General features: G+C 24.0%; 1 protein-coding gene across 1 annotated transcript; it reads right to left on the reverse strand.

Annotated features, from left to right (window-relative positions):
• Positions 1-6,405: 6,405 nt before the first annotated feature.
• On the reverse strand, positions 6,406-12,890 carry LOC117173096. Its single transcript, XM_033361481.1, has 2 exons — positions 12,477-12,890; positions 6,406-6,891 (listed from the first exon to the last, which is right to left on the reverse strand). The coding sequence occupies exons 1-2, from the start codon at positions 12,522-12,524 to the stop codon at positions 6,655-6,657; spliced, it is 285 nt and encodes a 94-aa protein (XP_033217372.1). The 5' UTR covers positions 12,525-12,890; the 3' UTR covers positions 6,406-6,654.
• Between the last annotated feature and the right edge of the window lie 7,615 nt (positions 12,891-20,505).

Consider the following 20,505-nt stretch of genomic DNA (forward strand, 5'->3'; position numbering starts at 1 on the left):
ATATATTTAAAATTTAACGCTATTCTACCAAATTAAATTATTTGATTGATACTACAACTGTTATTGGTTCAGGTTTAATTTGTTTTGTTTTAAAATTTGTATTTGGTTGAAAATTGGTTGAAAATTTAACTAATTTGTTTGAAAGTAATTTTTTGCTCGAAAGTCATTTTTTGGACAGAAAATTCGTCTTTTGGATTAATCTTTTTTTGTTGAAAATTTAACTGCACTCTGAAAAATTAAATTATTTGGTTGAAAATGCAACTGTTATTGGTTCAAGTCTAGTTTCTTTTATTTTGAAATTTGAGCACTGGGTTGAAAATTCATTTTTATATTTTGAAAATTCAAGTATTTGTTAAAAAATTCAACTATTTTGTTGAAAATTTAATTATTTGGTTGAAAATTCAATTAGTTTGTTAAAAAATAATTTTTTGCTCGAAAGTATTTTTTTGATAGAACATTCATTTTTTGGAATGATATATATTTTTGTAATTCAGCTGTATTCTACCAAATTAAATTATTTGGTTGCAACCACAACAGTTATTGGTTTAGGTGTAATTTGGTTTCTTTTAAATTTCTTATCTGGTTAAAAATTGAACTAACAGGTTGTTAAAAAGTCATTTTTTGCCCGAAATTAACTTTTTAGACAGAACATTTGTCTTTTTGAAATGATTTTTGTTCTTGAAAATTCAACTATATTCCAAAACATTAAATTATTTGGTTGACAATGCAGCTGTTATTGATTCAAGCTTATTTTACTCTATTTTAAAATTTGTATTTGGTTAAAAATGCAGCTATTTCGTTGCAAATGTAATCTATGATTGAAAATAAAATTCGTTTAGTAACAAGTAATTTTTGCGCTTGAAAGTCATTTTTGGGCAGACATTTCTTCTTTTTGGATTAATCTTGTTCTTATTTTAAATTCAATTGTATTCTATAAAATTAAATTAATTGCTTGAAAATGCAACTATTATTGGTTCAAGTTTAATTTCTTTTCTTTTAAAATTTGCATTTGGTTAAAAATTTAACTATTTGGTTGCAGATGTAATTATTATTTAAAAAATTGAATTAGTTTTTTTTTTAAGTCATTCTTTGCTCGTAAGTCATTTTTTAGACAGAAATTTCGTCGTTTTGGAATCATCTCTTTTGTTGAAAATTCAACGGGTAATGGTTCAAGCTTAATATGTTTTATTTTAAAATTTGTATTTGGTCAAAAATTCAAGTTTTTGGTTTCAAATGTAATTATTTGCTTGAAAATTCAATTACTTTGTTAAAAAGTCATTTTTTTGACAGAAATTTCGTCTTTTCGGATTAATCTTTTTTGTTGAAAATTCTACTGTATTCCAAAAATTAAATTATTTGGTTGAAAGTTCAGCTGTGTACTTTGAAAATTAAACTATTCAGTTAAAAATTGAAATATTCGGGTTGAAATACAAATGCTCACAAGTTGCATACAAAATTCGTCAGTTTTTATATGAAATTTAATCTTGTTTAAAAATAAAAACTAGATCATTTAATGGAAATTTCATCTTTGTAAGTTGAAAATATAATTATTTAATTCAAAGTTTGACTATTTGGTTATAAATTCAACTGCTTGGTTCAGTTTATTCTTTAAATTAAAAATTCAGCTATTGGTTTGAAAATTATAATTAGTGGTAGAAAAAAGTGTTTTGTTGAAAATTCAACTATTTCGTTGAAAAATCAAGTAGATTGTTAAAAAATAATTTTATTTTACAGAATTTTACAATATTTTAGAAAAAGTTACAAGTAAATTTAAAACATATTTATGATATGTAGAAGTTTGGAAGAAATGAAAAATCAATTTATAAATTTTGTGCAATATTCAAATTTCTAAATTTTTGAAATCTGTTCCAAACTTATAAAATTTAAAAATAGCGTTTAAACTGACTCAATATTATTATTTTAATATTCAGAAAATCTTATGAAATGTTAAAAATTCTTTTAAAATAATGTTCTAAAATTTAAAAAAATTTAATTTTCTTAGTAATTTTTCAAAAAGTCTTTAAAGAGATTTTAAAAGGATTCGATTTTTTCCTAAAATTAAAAAAAATTAAAATAAATCAAATAATAATTGAAAATCTTCTAGATCTTGAGATCTATTGAAACCTTTTAAAATTCTAAAAAGGCTTCATTTTTGCGAAATCTTAACAAATATAATATTCTGTTTTAAATGTTTAAAATCTTCTGTAAAAGAAACAAAATGACCTAAAAATCTTCCAGATTCTCTTTTTACTATTTAGAAAATCTTATGAAATGTTTAAGAAAATTTTTTAATATTTTCCTAAAACTAAATTTTTTTTTTAATTTTCTCAGTAATTTTTTAAAAAGAGTTTATAGAGATTTTGAAAGGATACGATTTTTTCTTGAAATTAAAAAAAAATTAAAAATAAATCAAATAGTTATTGAAAATCTTCCAGATCTTGCGTAAAATGTATAATATGCTATTGAAACCTTTCAAAATTATTAAAAGGCTTCATTTTTGCGAAATCTTAAAAAATATAAAATTCTATTTAAAATGGTTCAAATCTTCTAAAAAAAAAATGATCTAAAAATCTTCCAGATTTTCTTTTTAGTGTTTTGAAAATTAGCTGAAATATTTTTAAATGTTTGTAAATATGCTCCTAAAATAAAAAAATAAAAAATTATTTTCAATTTTTTCAGTAATCTTAAGAAAATGTTGCTTGCAAACTCCTTAAAAAGTTTTTAAATAGATTCTAAAAGGATTCGTATTTTTCCTAAAATTATAAAAAAATTTATTTCGTAATCTTAAAAAATATAGATAATATTTTCATTTTTACAAAATATTTTTGCATATTTAAAAAAATTAAATTTTTTTAAAAAGGATTCGAATTTTCCCTAAAATTGAAAAATATCAAACTAAACAAAATAATCAATTAAAATCCTATGAATCTTAAGAAAAATTTAGTATTCTAAAGAAACTTTTCATTACTCTTAAAAAACTTCATTTTTGTGAAATCTCATAGAATATAGATTTCGTGTAAAATTTTTAAAAATCTTCTGGAAAATAAAAAAAATTGTCTTAAAATATTCCATTTTTTAAAATTTTGTAATCCTTAAAACCTACAATTAATATTTTCAAATAAAATCTAAATTATTTTGATTTTGTTCAGAAATCTCATTGTTGGTAACGGTAATAATTTGCTTGCCAGTACCGACCATTTTTATTTGCCGATACCGAAAAATTATAGTGTATTAGCAAAATCTTATGAAAGTAATTATTTTTCAATGTATAAAAAAAAACAATTAAAATTAAAATTATTTTGTTGTCAATCATTTTTAGAAAAATTGAGCAATACATTTTATCATAAAGAAATACTCATAAAAATAATATCATTAAAAACAAGATTTTTTAACTTTAACTTTTTAGTTTATTAAAATACAAATACAGGAAAAAATTGGCAATATAATTTTGGTTGTTAAGAATTTGATTATGTTCTATAATTATTTTTTAATTAATTTAAATAAGGTATTTTACAGTCATTTATTGCTCTTCTATTAAAAGGATGATTTGAGGACAAATAATAATTCATGGCACAAGTCATAAAAATTCCAGACTCGCCCATAACTTAATATCGTAGATTTGACACAGTTAATTTGTATGGGTTTGATTTTAATTAGCACACGTTTATTCAGAACCGTTAGCGTGTCAAACGTGGTCGAGTTCCAGAGAAACTTGAACATTCTTCGATTTTTGACAATTTTAATTTTGTCCTTTTCTCGGGATGATTTTAGAAATTTTCTCATTTTAATTACATTTAATTTATTTATGTATATTCAAACACTTTTAACTTTTCATATTTTAAAAACACCAGCCTCGCTAAATGCACTCTCTGCGCGCGTGTATTTTTTTCGATTTCAGGAGTAAAAGTATTTTTATACAAAATGAAAATTTTGAATAACTGCTTATATGATAAAAGTTCTTGAACACTTAAGTTTGAGGTTAAATCAGATGATTGAAAATTTAAAAGAATATATATTTTTTTAAAAAGAATTTTGCAAAATATTAGGAGAAATTCGAGTCAGTTTGAAAGACATTGAGGAATCTTGGAACTTTGGAAAAAATTTAGAAATGATGGGAAATCTGATCTAGATTTAAAATATTTTTGATAAATTTTTTAAAATGAAAAATTATTTCTATTTGAAATAAAAATGTTACATTTTTCTAAAAATTGGTTTGAAATATTTTCAAATTGTAAACGACTTTCTAAATTATTTCAAAACTTTTAAATCTTTCTAATGTATTTCAAAGTGTTTCGATTTTTCCCTAAAGTTGTTGAAAATTATACAAAATTAAAATTATTTCCTTAAAATCTTCCCAATTCGTTTTTGACATTTTTAGAAATCTTTTTAATTTTTTTATAAAAATGAATGTATAAATATAAAAAGCTTAAAACTTTTCTGATCATCTTAAGGTTTGTTTATTATTCTATTAAAAACTTTAAAAAATTTTAAAACGCTTCTAAATATTGTTCTAAACCATAAAAAATTTACATCTAAAAAGAAAATTTGTTGAAATCTTTTCAAGTTGTCATCATTTTTCGAATCTTTTGAAAACTTCTAAATGTTCTGAAAAATAATTCAAAAATTTCCTAAAACATATCAAAAATCGTGTATAATTAAAAAGTAGCCTTTTCTATATTTTCGGGAATCCTTAGCAATGTTTTGAACTTTTTTTAAAATGTTAATTTTGAAAAAAACAGTCAATTTCTACACAAAAATAAAAATTTCGAATAAATACTTGTTTTTTAAGTTTATTTGTTTCAACGTTATAAAAATGAAATTTTCCTACGTTTTTCGGGGAATTTCCAACAAATTTTGAATCTCAGATAATTTCAGGAAAAATTTGAGTAAGTTTAAAAGATATTTAGGACATTTCGTACATTTTCATAAATCTTCCAGATTCTTTTTTGACAGTTTTTTAAAAACTTCTAAATATCTTTTAAAATTATACCAATCTTAATTTTTTTCAATTTTCTTTAAAAATTAATTTTTATTGATCAAAAATCATTTTAAATCTCAGGAATTTTGAAAAAAATGGTCTCGAGATCTTACCGGAAATTTCTAAAAAGTTTCTAAAGTTTTCTTTAAAAATCTTTAAAACCTTACATTTTTTTAAATTTGATGAAATATTTACAAGTTTAAAAGTATTTTTTTATGTTCTCAAAACTACTAAATATCTCTTAAATTTTCGAATTTTTTCTAAAATGTTATAAACTTACCAAATAGAAAATTTTTGCTTCAAAATCTTCTTCAGTATTTATCCAAATTTTGGGAAATCATTTGAAAGGTTTCTATATATTTTCTCTTAAAACCTTTCAAAATGATGAAAAAGCGTTTATATTTTTATTTAATCTTTAATATTCTACATTATTTTTTTTAACTTTCCAATTTTTAAATTATATTTACAAAACTAAAAAATCCTGTTTTGCAGATTCTTTTACAACTTTTAGAAATAATTAAAAATATTAGGAAATCTTTTTAAGTTTTCTTTTAAATTTAACATTTCAAGTGAAAAAGTAATTTTAGGTTTTCCTAGGAGTCTTAAGACTATTTATTCTCTGAAAACCTTTAAAAATTCTTAAAGTTTTTTTTTTTGAAATCTTCAAAATATAAATTTTATTACAAACTTTTTTTAAATTTTAAATTAGTTTTGAATGTTTTCAAACCTTCTAAACCGTATAAATATTTTTTTAAATAATTTGAATTTTTACTAAAATGAGAAAAAATCCTGCATAATTCAAACAATTGCCTTTAAATCTTCCAGAATATTTTTTTGACAATTCGGAAAATTTTTAAAATTTTCTTTAAAAGTTAACATTTCAAAATAAAAAGTCAATAAAAATGTACCCAAGAATCTTAAGAAAAATGTTATATTCTCTTGAATCTTTGCAAAAATTCTTAAATAACTTCAAGTTTTTTTTGAAATCTTCAAAATTTTTAATTTAAAAAAATGTTTGAAATAATTTCAAGTTTCAATTATTTAAAAATCCTTTCAAAACTTCTAAAAATCTCTTAAACTGACTTCAATTTATCATCAAAGTTATTTGAAATGTTTTCAAAACTTAACATTAAAAAAAAATTAATATTTCAAAATCAATCTTTTATGAGACTGTATGAGTGTAGGGCCACCTAAAGAAAGTGAGTAGTGAAAAAATTATTTTTGAAAAAATGACACAGACATCTTAAAAAATCTGAAGTCTTTATTAACTTAAAACTAGTAAAATGGACGGCTTAAAAGAATCCTTTGAATATTTATTTTACATAAATTCTTGCATGAGCAATATTATTTACAATGTCACAATAATTGCAATAAAATAAATAGTAAAAAGGAACAATAAATTATTGACTTTGCAAGGTACATCGAAGATCAAATAAATTTCAAACGCTATAAATACTGAGTGAATAAATGTTACAGAATTATTTCAAAAATCAATGAATAATATAAATACCAAATAAATTTTATACATATAACTAAATATCTGACGCTCTACTACTCTATAATAAAATTACTTTTCAGTCAAAAAATTTGATTAATAATAGATGGCATTTCTTTTCATAAGAAAGTGCTTTTGTTGCTACTTATTTATAAATTCTAAATTCTAAATGATAATTTTTCTAAAATAATCCGGGGATGAATTCATCGTCACCACCATAATCGTCGTAATCATCTGCCCCTGGAGGCACCAGGGCTCCATTTAAAAACGAAGAAAAACTGTCACCCCAACCCATCGCTGCAGCCACTCCAAATATTAATCTCATAACCAGAAGTCGAAAAAAATTTGTTGTTGTTGTTTCTTTGCTTTCCAGTGCGATTTGAACTTGTTTCGTCTTCTTACTTTCGACTTGAAGAATCTTAAAAATAAATTTTAATTTATTAATTTTTTTAAGAGATATAAATTAGCAGGGACGTCTGAAAACCCCCAAAAATAAAATTCAAAAATTGGAAATTTCCGAACATTAAAAGTTCCGAGGGGTCACTGAAAAATCCAGAAAAATGACATTTTTAACCCTGTGAAATTTTAGAATAACAAAATTCCCGAATGGAAAAATCCTGGATGATAAAATGCCCGAACTGTAAAATTTCCGACTAAAAAAATTCCCTATAGTTTATAATATAACAGAATTTGAACATGCCCGACAGAAAATTGCCGAATTATAATGTGTATGAAATCCAAAATTCCCGATTTTAAATTATTAATTTTTTATAAATGTTATTAATTTATTAAAAACACAATAATCAAATTTGTTTTCAGAAACAATTATTTTTCATCTTTACAGTTTCTAAAAATATTGTTTGAATTCAAAATAATAATTAACAAGAATATATTTATGGATTTCATTAATTGTAACAATAATTTTAGAAACTTTAAATATTAACAACAATTTGTTTTGATACAAATATTTCATTATTGTATCTTTAGTAAATAATTGATACGTATAACAAAATTTAATTGTTTAAATTCCGAAATTTTCAAATTTGGCAATATTGGAAACTGATCGTGAATTTTATTATTCGGGAATGATCGAATCAAGAAATTATATTATTCTGGAATTTTATTATTCGGGAATTTCATTATTAGGAAATTTTATTATTCGGGAATTTTATTATTCAGGAATTTTCCGATTCGGGAGTTTTATATTGCCGGGAATTTTATTTTTCGGGGTATTTCAGTCATCTCCTAGAAAATTCTGAAGAATAAAATTCCTGATACTGTAAAGATACGGAATTGGGAAATTCTGTAATAATAAAATTAAGAAAAAACAAAATTCCCGAAATATAAAAATCTCGAGTTATAAAATTTCCGGCAGACAATTGTCGAATTATAAATTACCCAAACTAAAAAACTCTCCAAATCAATTTATAAAAAAAAGTTTTTAAATAATAATTTGGGAAGTTGGAAAAGGGGATGGACTAGTACTCCCGAATTTCGGGATGACGAGACACTTCGTATTTTTTTAACTTAAAAATATAATAATTACATGTTTTTATCAAAGAATTTTTTAATTTTTTAAAGTTTCAATAAATTTTTATTTGAAGTTAGGATAATTATAACTGTATAACAATTTTCTCCGACCCTAATGATATTTTTCCAAAAAACTTTGCAGGATTCAATTCAGCACTGATTTATCTAGACAATTTTTCAAATTATTTTCCTTAAATTAACAACTCGATTTCTGAAATATATATTTGAATTATTGTTATTGTTCAATTCTGCGGTTTTCTGTCGGGAATTTTAATTTTCGGTAATTTTTCCAATTCGGTAATATTTTAAACTGTTCGGGAATTTCATTATTCGGGAATATTATTATTATTATTATTAGGAAATTTTCCAATTCGGGAATATTATAAAACTGTTTGTAATGTTTAACATTCCGGAATTGTACAATTCAAAAATTTGAATATTTTTGAATTTTTCAATTCAGGAATTTTAGATTATCGGAAATTTTGTTTTTCAGGACGATTGAAAAATTACAAATAATAAAATTCCCGACACTGTACAAGTCTCGGATTGGAAAATTTTCAAATTATAAAATAACCAAACTATAAAATTCACGAATTTAAATGATTAAAATTTGTTTTGTTATAAATATTATTTATTAGTTAAATATATGCTTATCAAATAATTCTATAAAAAATATTTTTAATGTGTGAAGTTTCTAAAAGTATTGTTTAAATTAAAAATGCGAATAATTAAAAAATATATATTTCCGGACAAACATTTTTTTAAATAAAATTTTTTGATTATTTTCTTTTAACAAAATAATATTTATAAAAATAATATTTAATTGTTTAAATTCAGGAATTTCCTAGTTTAGACACTTTATAATTCGGCAAATTTATGTCAGGAATTTTATTGTTCGTAGATTTTCAAATTTGTTAATATTACAAAGTGTCGGGAATTTTATTATTCGTGAATTTTCCAATTGGATAATATTATAGACTCTTTGGGAATGTTATAATTCCAGAATTTTATTATTCAGGAAGCTTTGTGATTCGGGAAATTTATTATTCGGGAATTGTACAGAATTTTTCAGTCTTAACTATTTTTAGGGATTCTGCAGTTGTCCCTTTTAGTATTCGAAAATTTTCCAACTCAGGAATTTTAAAATTCATTAATATTATAAACTGTCAGGAATTTTATCATTCGGGAATTTTAATTTTCGGGATTTCTCAGTCTTCTCAAATAACAAACTTAATTAATTAATAAACATAGAATTAAAATAATGACACGAGATTAGTTTATTTTATTTTTGTATTGAAGCACGAAGTAATAAAAATACAAGTATAATAAAATCTAGCTTAATTTTCGAGGCATTAGGTTTAACCTTGACGATTTAATCGGTAATTTTAAATTTGCATATTTACTATTTAAATTTCGATTTCCTGTTATGACTGACCTACTTCTATGAAGGAACCAAGTGAATTGGAAAAATATACAGTTTTAAAAATTCCAGGTCAACTTGAGATTTTGAATTCACACTAAATCTGATGAAGCACAAATGGTCATACCAGTTTTCAAAAATTTAATTACTAAAGAATTCTGTAATTATTTTAATAATAACCATGAATTGAAATTTAAAAAAATGAAACAGAAAAAGACCTTGTACTTGAATTAACTTTATTATTATTATTATTACTGTTGTACGAGACGGGAAAATAAAATAACAGACTATATTTCATGATGATACATTAATAGAAAAAAATGTATTCGATTTAACGTAAAGAATAATTTATGTTATTTTTAAACATTAAAACTCTTTTTTTTTAATGTAAACTTAATTTTTTTAATTCAATTGCTTATAAATTAAAACTAAAACCCCCGTATTCTTTAATTAATACCTAATTTAATTATTGAAATAAAAATGGAAATAACATAAATAAAAAAAAATAAGTTGGAAGATGAAAAATTAAACGCTTTTTAAAGATGTAAAATTAAAAAAAAATATATTGATAAAATTTATATTAATATAAATTTATTTACGTTATTATAAATAATTTATTAATCAATCATTCCAAATTTAATAATCAAATTATTATTAAAATGACCTGCAAAGAATTATAATTGAAAGTGCTATAATAATTATAAAATTGCACAGGACATGATTCTTTTATTAGAGAAAACATATTTAATTAATAAAACCTATTGAAAATCAACTTTTCAATTCAGCATCTCTTTTTGGAAATTTATAAAATTTGAATTCTCAAGATTTGGAAGACCTTAATTTTAAAAACCTATTACATTTAATTTGTGGATGCGACATATTTTTTATTAGATTATTTTTATTTTATTCTGATAAGAAATTTCCAAGCTTTACGTTGGATTTTAACAAACCAAATTTTGTAAGTTTTCAATAGAAAAGTTAATAAAAACGTAGTTAAAATAAATATATTTTTAATTGCATGTTCAAGTATAGACAAATGTGTTTTATTGGAAATAAAAAGAACAGTATAATTTATTCAAATGAAAGCTTAAAAATAAAAGAAAAGCAGTAAACAATGGAAATACCAATAGATCAAAGTAAATGATTGAAGACTTTTAAATTCACTTGGTCTTATTTTTTATAAAAAATAAGAAAAACTTCAACAAGATTTTTTATAAAAGAACGAAAAGACTTAAAAATTACGAAAAATAATATTCCTGATACTGTAAAATTCCTGAAATTATAAAATCGCGAAAATATAAAAACCCCGAATCTAAAAATTCTCGACAGAAAATTGCCGAATTATAAAACATCTGAACAAGAAAATTTCCGCAATTTAAACAATTACAGAAATTGTGTTTTAATGAATATTATTTTTTCTCAAAGAAAAATTAATTTTAATGATTCAAGTTTTTAAAAATTATTATTTAAATTCAAAATAACAATAATTGTGTAAAAACGAAAATTTAAAATACCTGCTCCTTGAACGAAAAAAAACTTTCTGCCTTAATTCTCTCCAAATCTAATAACATTTCCCAAACGAACACTACAGGATTCAATTTAGAACTGATTTATCTCAAAGTTTTTTTTAAAATTCTCTTAACAATTTGATTTTTGAAAACGTTTTTTGTATTTAAAAAGAAAATTCCCTGCACATTTTCAATCAAAATTTTCCATTTAGAAAGATATTATTTTCAATCATTGTTATTTTAAATGCAAGCAATAATTTAAAAAACTTTAAACACTTAAAAAATTTCTTTAATAAAAATATTTTGTTATTGTAGTTTTAATAAAAAGATTTTTCATTAGTCCGATCAGAAAATTATTTTTCAAAATCTAATTGTTCAAAAAGTAAAATTAAAGAACGCGTATTATTTAGTTAATACTGAAATTCATTATTGGAATAGAACTTAATATAAAATAAATAAGTTTTTAAATCTGAGTTGGATGATAAGTTAAAATTAAAATTAGACAAATTGGAGGATTAGGCCTTTAAAGAACAAAAATTGAAATTATTGTAATAATTATAAAATTGCATTGAACAATTTTTTATTTAGATATATTAAATTTTAAAAGGCTTTTAGATTTAATTTTTGAATCCTAACTATTTTTTGTTTACTTATTTTCGTTTCATTCAGATGAAATCTTTTTTAAATAATTCGAATTAGAAGAAACCAATGAATTTGATTGAATACAAAAATCTAAGGCTAAGCACCTCTAGAAGAGTTAAAAAATTTTAATTCTTGATTAATTCAAAGCTCTGCTGGAATTCAAAATATGGTACAATATTTGAATTCAGTAAAAGGCAAACTAAATTTGAAGCTGTAACTTCAATTTTAGTTACTTAAATGTTTAAACTTAATGATTTGAAAGTTAAAAATGCATAATCGAAATAAAAACAATTTAAATCAATCCAAAAAATAATTATTTTAACAATAGTTTTTGTAATTGAATTTTTCCGTACTATCGCTTTATACTAATTTTAAAAAATAGTCGAATTTTAATAAATCGAATAACGATCAAATTTAAAAAGTAATTTGTCTCCATAAAATTATTTGATCGATTTCAGCTATCAATTAACAAAATCAACAATTTATTTAAAATTGGTAAGAAGCAATAGTAAGAAAAATATTATTTTGTAAAAAACGTTGTAAAATAAATTTGTTTATGAACCTCAAAATTTATTCATTAAAAATAATGTTCATTATTTGCATGCACATGAACAGTAATATTTCTTATTGTTAAAATAGCATAGAAGAAGTATTTTTTCAGATATCTTATTTCTGGCACGATTTTTTTGCTGCAATTAAAAAGCACATAATTTATTTAAATGAAAGTTTAAGAATAAAAAAATAGTAATAAACAACATAAATAAATAGTTAGAAACAGGAGCAGATCAATATAAATGAAAGAATCTTCTTAAATTAGTTTTTAAAAGTTGATTCGATTTTTTAATTAAAAATAATAAAACCTTCAATGAAATAAAATAATTTAATAAAAAGACCTTTTCTTACACTCAAAAAAATCACGATCGTTCCAATTATCGCTATTCCCAGCTTCATGATTCCAAATTCTTCAACTTCCCGTTTTCTTTTCAAACACTTTCTTCTCTGTTTTCACTAATGGAGCACCAAATTCGAAAATATTTCGAAAATTGACCAATCGCTTTCGAAACACAAAACTTATTTTAAGTTTCTTATAAATTAAAAAAAACTTTATTAACAAAACTTTTAATTTGACAAATTTTCGATCATTTTTTTTAAAACTTTAAAACAAAAATCTGGTTTCGGTGTTTTATGGATGTTCGTCGTTGGAAGATTGAATATCAACTGGAGTCTTCGTTTATTGCAGAATCACGGAAGAAACTTTTTTTAAAAGTGAGTATTAACGATAGGAGGTAGACTGAAAGTGCGATTGGCCGTCGAGTGGAGACAGGGACAAGCAACTGAGCGTGATTGAAGAAGCGACGAGTTATTCTACGGTAACGGTAAACGACGAAAAAAGGCATCCAGGCCATTTCATTAATTTTTTTTAATGCTATGCATTAGAGCGACTGGTATAAAAAACTCTCATTTTTTATTGATTTATTTTTTGTTATTAACCTAGAATTTTTGATTTTAAGAGGTCAAAAAAGTAGAATATGAATTTTTTTATTTCCGGAATTTTAGATGCTTTTTTAATATACCCATAATAATTGGGTTTTAATGTTATTTTTTCTCTTTTGACCAGCTTTATTGAATTATGACCAGAGTGGACGCTGGATCGGGAAACCTGGAAAACCGGGAAATAATAGTGAATTTATTTTTAACCGGGAATTTTACAAATTTTAAAAATAATCTCTCCAATTTAGGTTTCAACTGCTTTTTAATAATTAGTTAGAGACTTTTCACTTTATATTTTCAATTTTAAAGCATACATTTTAATGTAAAGAATTCTAAAATGCCGTTTTTAATCATTAAAGAATTAAAAGTTATAAGCGTTTAAAATCGAAGATGTTTGATAAAAACCTTTTTAGTTGATCAACTGTAAATATAAATTAATTAATTATTTTCAAAATTGAATTCTACTTAAAAATTTTTAAAGTTAATAATAATTGATTTTACAAGACGATTCGGAATCAGTTCACAATTTCAGAATTTCCAGACTTTAACGTTTAAAATTAAACTGTTTCAATTTGAAAGTCGTATTACTGAAACAAACGTAAACGCTCAATTCAAACTTTATAAAATATTTTTAAATTTAAAATAATTGCAAAATAATATACTCATAATACAAGAATTTTATTAAATTTCAAATATTATTTCAGTATAAAATACTCCATTTTTAAACCATTCAATTTGAAATTTTTTAATTAAGAAAAAGGCCAATTACTTAATATTTAGAAATATCTGACTGTTAATTTAAAATTAGTAATTATAGATTAAATATTCAGAACGAAACAAAAAACTAAACTATGAACGTTAAAATCCCAATTGTTCTATTTAAAAAAATTTAATAATTTAAACTAAGTGTGTACGTGTACCGTCAAAATTAGTATTAAAAGGGAAAAAATGTATAGGAAAATTAAAAATGTTTTTTTATTTATTTTGTAAAATAAATTTCCAGAAAATAATTTAAAAGATTTAGAAAGATTTACAAAATTATCAAAAATTAATGTCTAAGATTTTATGTAAATTTTTGTAATTTTGCAGGATATCAAAACAACTTTTTAGAAAAAAAATTTAGTAAAATTCCAATAATTTTAAAAGATGTTTAGAAGTTGTGAAAAAATAAAATAAGTTTTGAAGCATTTTAGAGTTTCTTAAAAAGATGTAATAGTTCAATTTTTAATGTTTCTAGCTTAAAATGCTTAAAATGGTATAATGTCGAAAACTTTTAAGTGCGTTGATTTATGCTTTAATTTACGGCATTGAAAATGATAACCTGCATTTATGTTTTTGAAACTACATCTAAATTTATGAAAATGTGTTCAAAAATGTTAGTAGCTTCCATTGTATACGTGTACATTATTGAAAATTTGAATACAAAATTTTTTAATTAAAAAATTTAAACTTCAGTTTTAAAAGATTAAAATTTTTGAGTGCTTTAATATGCAGCTTCGTGACTATTACTTCAAAAGGAAAAAATGTTGGCCTTAGAGTTCGACTTTTAAGAATCTCATTTACCCTAAAAAATGTTCGCAAACTGGGAAAAAACCGGCAAATGACCGGAAATTTTTTCTTTGATTCTTAACCCCCCCCCCCTATTTCGTTAAGTTCCCAAGAAAGGTATTGCGTATATTTTTTTAAATATTAACCAAGAAGTTTTGACTTGACGAGGTAAAAAATGCGAAAATTTGTATTTTTCATGATTTGATTTTTCAGACGATTTTATAAAAATATTCGCGTAGTAACAAATTTCTCAAATGATTCCCCCCCCCTCCCCCTAGTTTTTTAAGTTTGAAAAAAGTTAATGTTTTAATTTTATGTTATCCTAGAAGTTTCGACTTTAAGAGGTAAAAAAATTTTAAATATACAAAATGTTGTATTTTTTTGACTTCGTGTTCTTTAGAATCTTCTTTCAAATATCCTTTTCATTTTTCTCCTTTGACCAGCTTTTCTGAATTTTGAAGCACTGTGTGATGCTAGGATGGAACCAAAAAATAAAAGTTTGGAATTTTTTGTTACATTAAAAAAAAAAAGAATCCGCATTCCTCAATACTAACCAAAAGTGTAAAATATGACAAATTTTGTAATTTTTCTTACTTTAGGTTCTTTTGACGCTTGTTTTTTATATCCTCATAATAATTGGTTTTAGAAGGTCATCTTTTCTTTTTTGTCCATCATTTTCAGAGCTTGATTCACTGCGTGCCGCTAGGTGGCCTACAAAAAAATTGTCTTTCTTTGCGACACTCTCCCCCCTTTATTATGTTCCCCAAAAAGGTGAATACGTATTTATTATTATTATTATTATTATTATTATTATTATTATTATTACACCATTAAGCCATTTCCCTTTCGGGGTAGGCGTGACTCACTCGGCAGGGGAAAGGAGTGTGTGGAAGTGAAAGAGATTTTTCAGATTGATCCAGAATTCTCGTGCTATTTAAGTAAATAACACGTTCTTTCCGCAACACTGCTCCGATCCAGGTTGCTGATCAATCGCTCTAGCAATCACCCCAAGCGAAGAACCTCACGAAGTCGTTATGTAAGGTTCCCCACTTGGGTCCATTAGTAGCCAAGGTCTTTTGTTTCGGGCGTCATTAACTTTACTGACACTCTTTTTATTAACTATTTGCCGCCATACTTTCCTGTCCTGGCATACTTCTCTAGCTTCTTTTATGTCCATACATTTTTTCATGCAGGCTCTTATGTTTCTGTGACTTCTTATGTCTCTTCTAAGTAGGGTCTCATTCACACATTCTAACCATTCTTTCCGCGGTCTACCTCTGGGCACGTTGCCAGTTACTTTACCTTGATACACTTGTTTCGTTAGGCGTCCATTTGGCATTCTCTCAACATGTCCGAACCATCTTAACCGATTTCTTTCCCATGTGTCTACTAGCGTCTCTTCTGCACCACATTCTTTTGGAATTGTCTCGTTACTTCTTTGTCCATCAGGGTTTTCCCGCATATTATGCGCATGAATCTCATGTCAATTGCGTTAATTTTACTCTTATCTTTTTCTTGATAAGTCCATGCCTCGCTACCGTATAGTACAGTCGGTACAAATATAGAATTATGCATTGCCATTTTAGCTTTATTTGATATATTTTTACTTGTGATAAGGTGACCTGCTCTACCAATAATCTTCTTACCTTGTACTTGCTTTTTATCAATTCATTTTTATTATTTTTATTATTGTTCTAGAACGTCCGACTTCAAGAGGCCAAGGAAAATGTAAAATATGCAAAATTCAGTATTTTTGATGTCTCCGGGTTCTTTAGATGCTTTTTTTGATATCGCCATAATAATTTGTTTTTTAAAGTGATGTTTTTTCTTTTGAACAGTTTTTTTTGGATTTTGAACCACTGTGTGATGCTAGGTTGATAAAAAAACCAGAAATTTCGAATTTTTCTCATGAAACTCTCCCTGTATTTTGTTATTTTCTATATAATCTATTGTATCAAAGAGTTAATTATTTTATTTTAAATTTATTTTTATTACAAGAGCTTATAATATATTTGTAGATCTTTCCAGCTTGAACAACTTTTGTCTTTTCGTTTTCTTCGTCTCTTGTTTTGCCGTTTTTCCAAAAGTTTAACTTTTTATTTATAACCTTTTTTTATGACTAAAAAAATCTTTTCGTTCTATTTAAAAATGTGGAATAAAGTTGTAGGTTTGTTTTTAATTTAATTTTTTATTTTTGATGCTGTTTAAAAAAAAAACACCTTGCATCCTATCAAAAAATAATAAGTAGAAAATTTGTAGTTTTTTTCGGATGAACAACATTTGTATTTTTTTGTAGTTTATGTCGATGTTCAAAAATTAAATGTATTGTATATTATTCACAGACTAACAGCTTTAACTTTTTCGTATCTTGCATAGTTTAACTGCTAAATGGAAATTTTCATTTTTCATTATCTTTTTGTCTGATCAAAATTTCAATTTTCGATCTGTCAAAAAATTCAAGAAGTTATTATGTTATGACAATGTTATAAGGCATATGAAAAGCGAGGTTTTCCTCTTTATTTTTTTCTAAATATCATGAACAGCCACTGCACATAGCAATTACAAATTCTAAAACAAGTGGTCTCAAGATTTTTGAAAAAAAAATTATTTTTTATTGTTAATGGTATTTTTACGATTAAAACAAAAACTGCGCGTTCCTTCAAAAATGATTTTTAACAAATTTAAAGATCTTTTTTGGTTGCAAAAATTTTCTTCATTGATATTTTTTCGTAACTTGCGTCGTTTTTCCAAAAAGTTTTGTTTTCAATTTTTGATGTAATTGTTCGCGATTGAAACAAAAACTACGCATCCTATTGGAAAAATGATGAGTGAAAAATGTAACGCTCTTTTTCGGGTGAACAAATTTGCTTAGTTTTTTTTTCCTTGCTTGTGTTCTCCTTCAAAAATTTTTAATATTGTGTTTTACGAATAAAACAAAAACTACGTGTCCTATTTAAAAGTGAATACTAACGAATTTGTGGATATTTTTCAGCTGCACATTTTCTGTTGATGAATCTATTGTCGTATATAGCACAGTTTGACCCCAGAATGGCATTTTTTATTTTTCATGATTTTTTGAGCAATCAAAATGGGAATTTTCGATTTGCGTCTGTTATGTAGTTTAAAAAAAATGTTATTTTTTAAATTTTATCGCTGTTTTTTGCTAATGAAAAAAACCAGGCGTCCCAACGAAAAATTATTCACGACGATTTGGTAGTTTTTTGGGTCAGTAACTTTTTCCCAATTATTGTTTTCACAACTTTGTCATTCTTTCAAAAATTTGATTCTTTTATTTTTAATTTTATGTTGTACGATTAAAACAAAAATTACAATTTCTATCATAGAGTGGTTGCTAGAAAATTGGTAAATCTTGTTTAAATGCGAATTTTGTCAACTCATCTTTTTTCGTACCTTGCGTCGTTTTTTTTTAAATTTAATTATTTTATTGTCAATTTTATACTTCACGAATAAAACAAAAACTACGGGTCCTATCAAAAAATTATTAATAACAAATTTGTAGCTCATTTTTGAGGGAACAAATATGGTTCATTTATTTTTTTCGTAGATTGTGTCGATGTCCAAAAATGTAACTGATTTTTTATTTTTTATCCTGTATTTTACGAATGAAACAAAACTACGCTTTATATTAAAAAGTACTTAATACAAAATTTGTAGATCTTTTTTGAGTGCAAAATTTTTGTCGCCTTATCTTTTGTTGTATCTTGCATAGTTTTACCGGAAAATGGAATTTTTTACTTCTCATTATTTGTTGTGAAATCAAAATTTGAATGTTCTATTTTCCAGGAAAGTTAACAAAATTTGTTATGGTAATCTTGTAGGATTTTCCAATTGAAATGTTTTCCTTCACCAGACTTTTTTCATATCGTTCGCTGTTTGGCTTAAAATGTTCATTTTCTTTTTTTTTGGGGATTTTTTTTTGTCTTTTTGAGTATTACTAATATCCGTATAAAGAATTTTTAATTCTTAAAAAAAGTAATAAAAAGTATTTTATTGTTCCTTTTTATAGTATTTTAAATGCCATACAAAAAATAAATCGTCAAATATCAAGAAAATTATTTTAATTTTAATTTTTACTGTCTGCTATAATGGTTTTTTTGAAAAAATGACGATTATTACTGGCATTCTACAGCTAAAAAAGAAAGTTTGTATTATATTTCTCACATCAAAACTTTGCGTGATTTTATTTATCTTGAAAATTTGATGTTTCATAAATGTTATTTTTAATTTCAAACCTAAATAAAATGGAAATTTATAACTGATTTTGAAGTTTACTGGTTTAATTGATTCGTTAGATAGAGAACTTTTAAGAAAAATGTTTCTTCTATACTTCAGTTAAAAACTGAAAACTTAAGGCTATCTTCAAGGTTGTCTATAAATTCACTAAATTGCACTAATCTTAAGAAATTTGCCAATTTCTAATTATTATATTATAAAATATAATAATAAAAATAATAATTATTATTAGAAGTTATTTTTAAAGATTCCACATAATTTCAAGAAACTTCGTTCTAAAAAATTTTAGAACTCTTAGAATTAAAAAATTTTTTTTTGTGAATCTCAAAATAATATATATTTTCAATACCAGAAAATACAAGGTGAGGATATTGTCAGCGCTGGCAAGAAGCCTCTTTGCCGGCTGTTTTTGTTGGTTAAAATAGCAAAATATATAATCTTTAAAGTAACAACTTAAAGGAATCATGTCAAAGCAATAAAAGTAGAATTTTTAAACACTTTTCTTTCAATAAATTAACTCTAGTGTTAATCACTATTCAATTGTGGTCTATACCTATTTCTAAATTGTCCTGAAATCTTTTGAATTATTTCAGGGTATGTTGAAAGTTTCCGAGAAATTTATTTCAATAATTTGAATTTTTTAAGATTTTAGAGCATTTATAAAACTTCTAAAATCTAAGGCACTTTTAAGAGATTTTAATTTGAAATATTTTAGGGAATTTTTTATTAATGTCATTAATTTGAAGGCAATTCAAAGCATTAAAAATATTTTAAGATAAAGAATTTTTCAGGATTTCATGAAATGTCATAAAAGTTAACTGGATTTTATAATATTTTAGTGTATTTCATAGAATATATTCACGACACGTGAGGTATTTGGTAGGTTTTCAAAGATTTGAAGAGATTTAAAATAATTTTTTGAGTTCATCCTTAATTTTTTTTTAACTCTTGAATTCTTTTCATTTTTGCAATTCACTTGAATTCTTCTAAATTTACTGCATTTTACTTATTTTAATTGATTTTTTTTAATCACAATTTTTTTTAGATCATTACTTTTCTAACCAAATTAATGAGACTTCAAAACATTTTAAGGGATTTAAAATATTTTAGGTTATTTAAAAAAATTGGAAAGAAATATTTTACTGGTTTAATAAGAAATGAGGGATTTCGTAGTGTCTCCAGGATTTGAAAAGATTTTTTAATATTTTTGGGAATTTTATTTGAAATTTGACCTGAATTCTTTTAAATTCTTCTAAATTCACTTAATTTCACTCAATTTAATGACTTTTTAAAAAATGTTTTCTTTAATTTATCTTCGAAGTCTTGTAAACTCTCCTGAAATTTGTAGGAATTTCACCTAATTCTTTTAAATGACCTTTTCATTTTTCTGAGCTCATTTCAAACTTAATGAATTCTAAGAATTTTCTCATATATTTTAATTGTTTTCAATTCACTTGATTGCTGTTTAAATTCAGCTTCATTTTTTATGACATTCATCCAATTCTTCTCATTTCCCTTAAATTATTCTAAAGTCACTCAAATTTTACTTGAATAAACCATTAGTTACTTTTTTGGTTAGAAATTAGTAGGGTTTTCAAAGATTTGAAGTGATTAATATTTTTTTCTTGGAATTCACCCT

The sequence above is a fragment of the Belonocnema kinseyi genome, chromosome 5, assembly GCF_010883055.1.
Source record: "Belonocnema kinseyi isolate 2016_QV_RU_SX_M_011 chromosome 5, B_treatae_v1, whole genome shotgun sequence".
Classification (NCBI taxonomy): domain Eukaryota; kingdom Metazoa; phylum Arthropoda; class Insecta; order Hymenoptera; family Cynipidae; genus Belonocnema; species Belonocnema kinseyi.

Coding starts and splice junctions, on each gene's coding strand:
- LOC117173096 (XM_033361481.1), bottom strand. CDS start 12,524: ATGAAGCTGGGAATAGCGATAATTGGAACGATCGTGATTTTTTTGAGT. Junction 6,892..12,476: donor CGATCGTGATTTTTTTGAGT/GTAAGAAAAGGT, acceptor TTTATTTTTAAG/ATTCTTCAAGTCGAAAGTAA.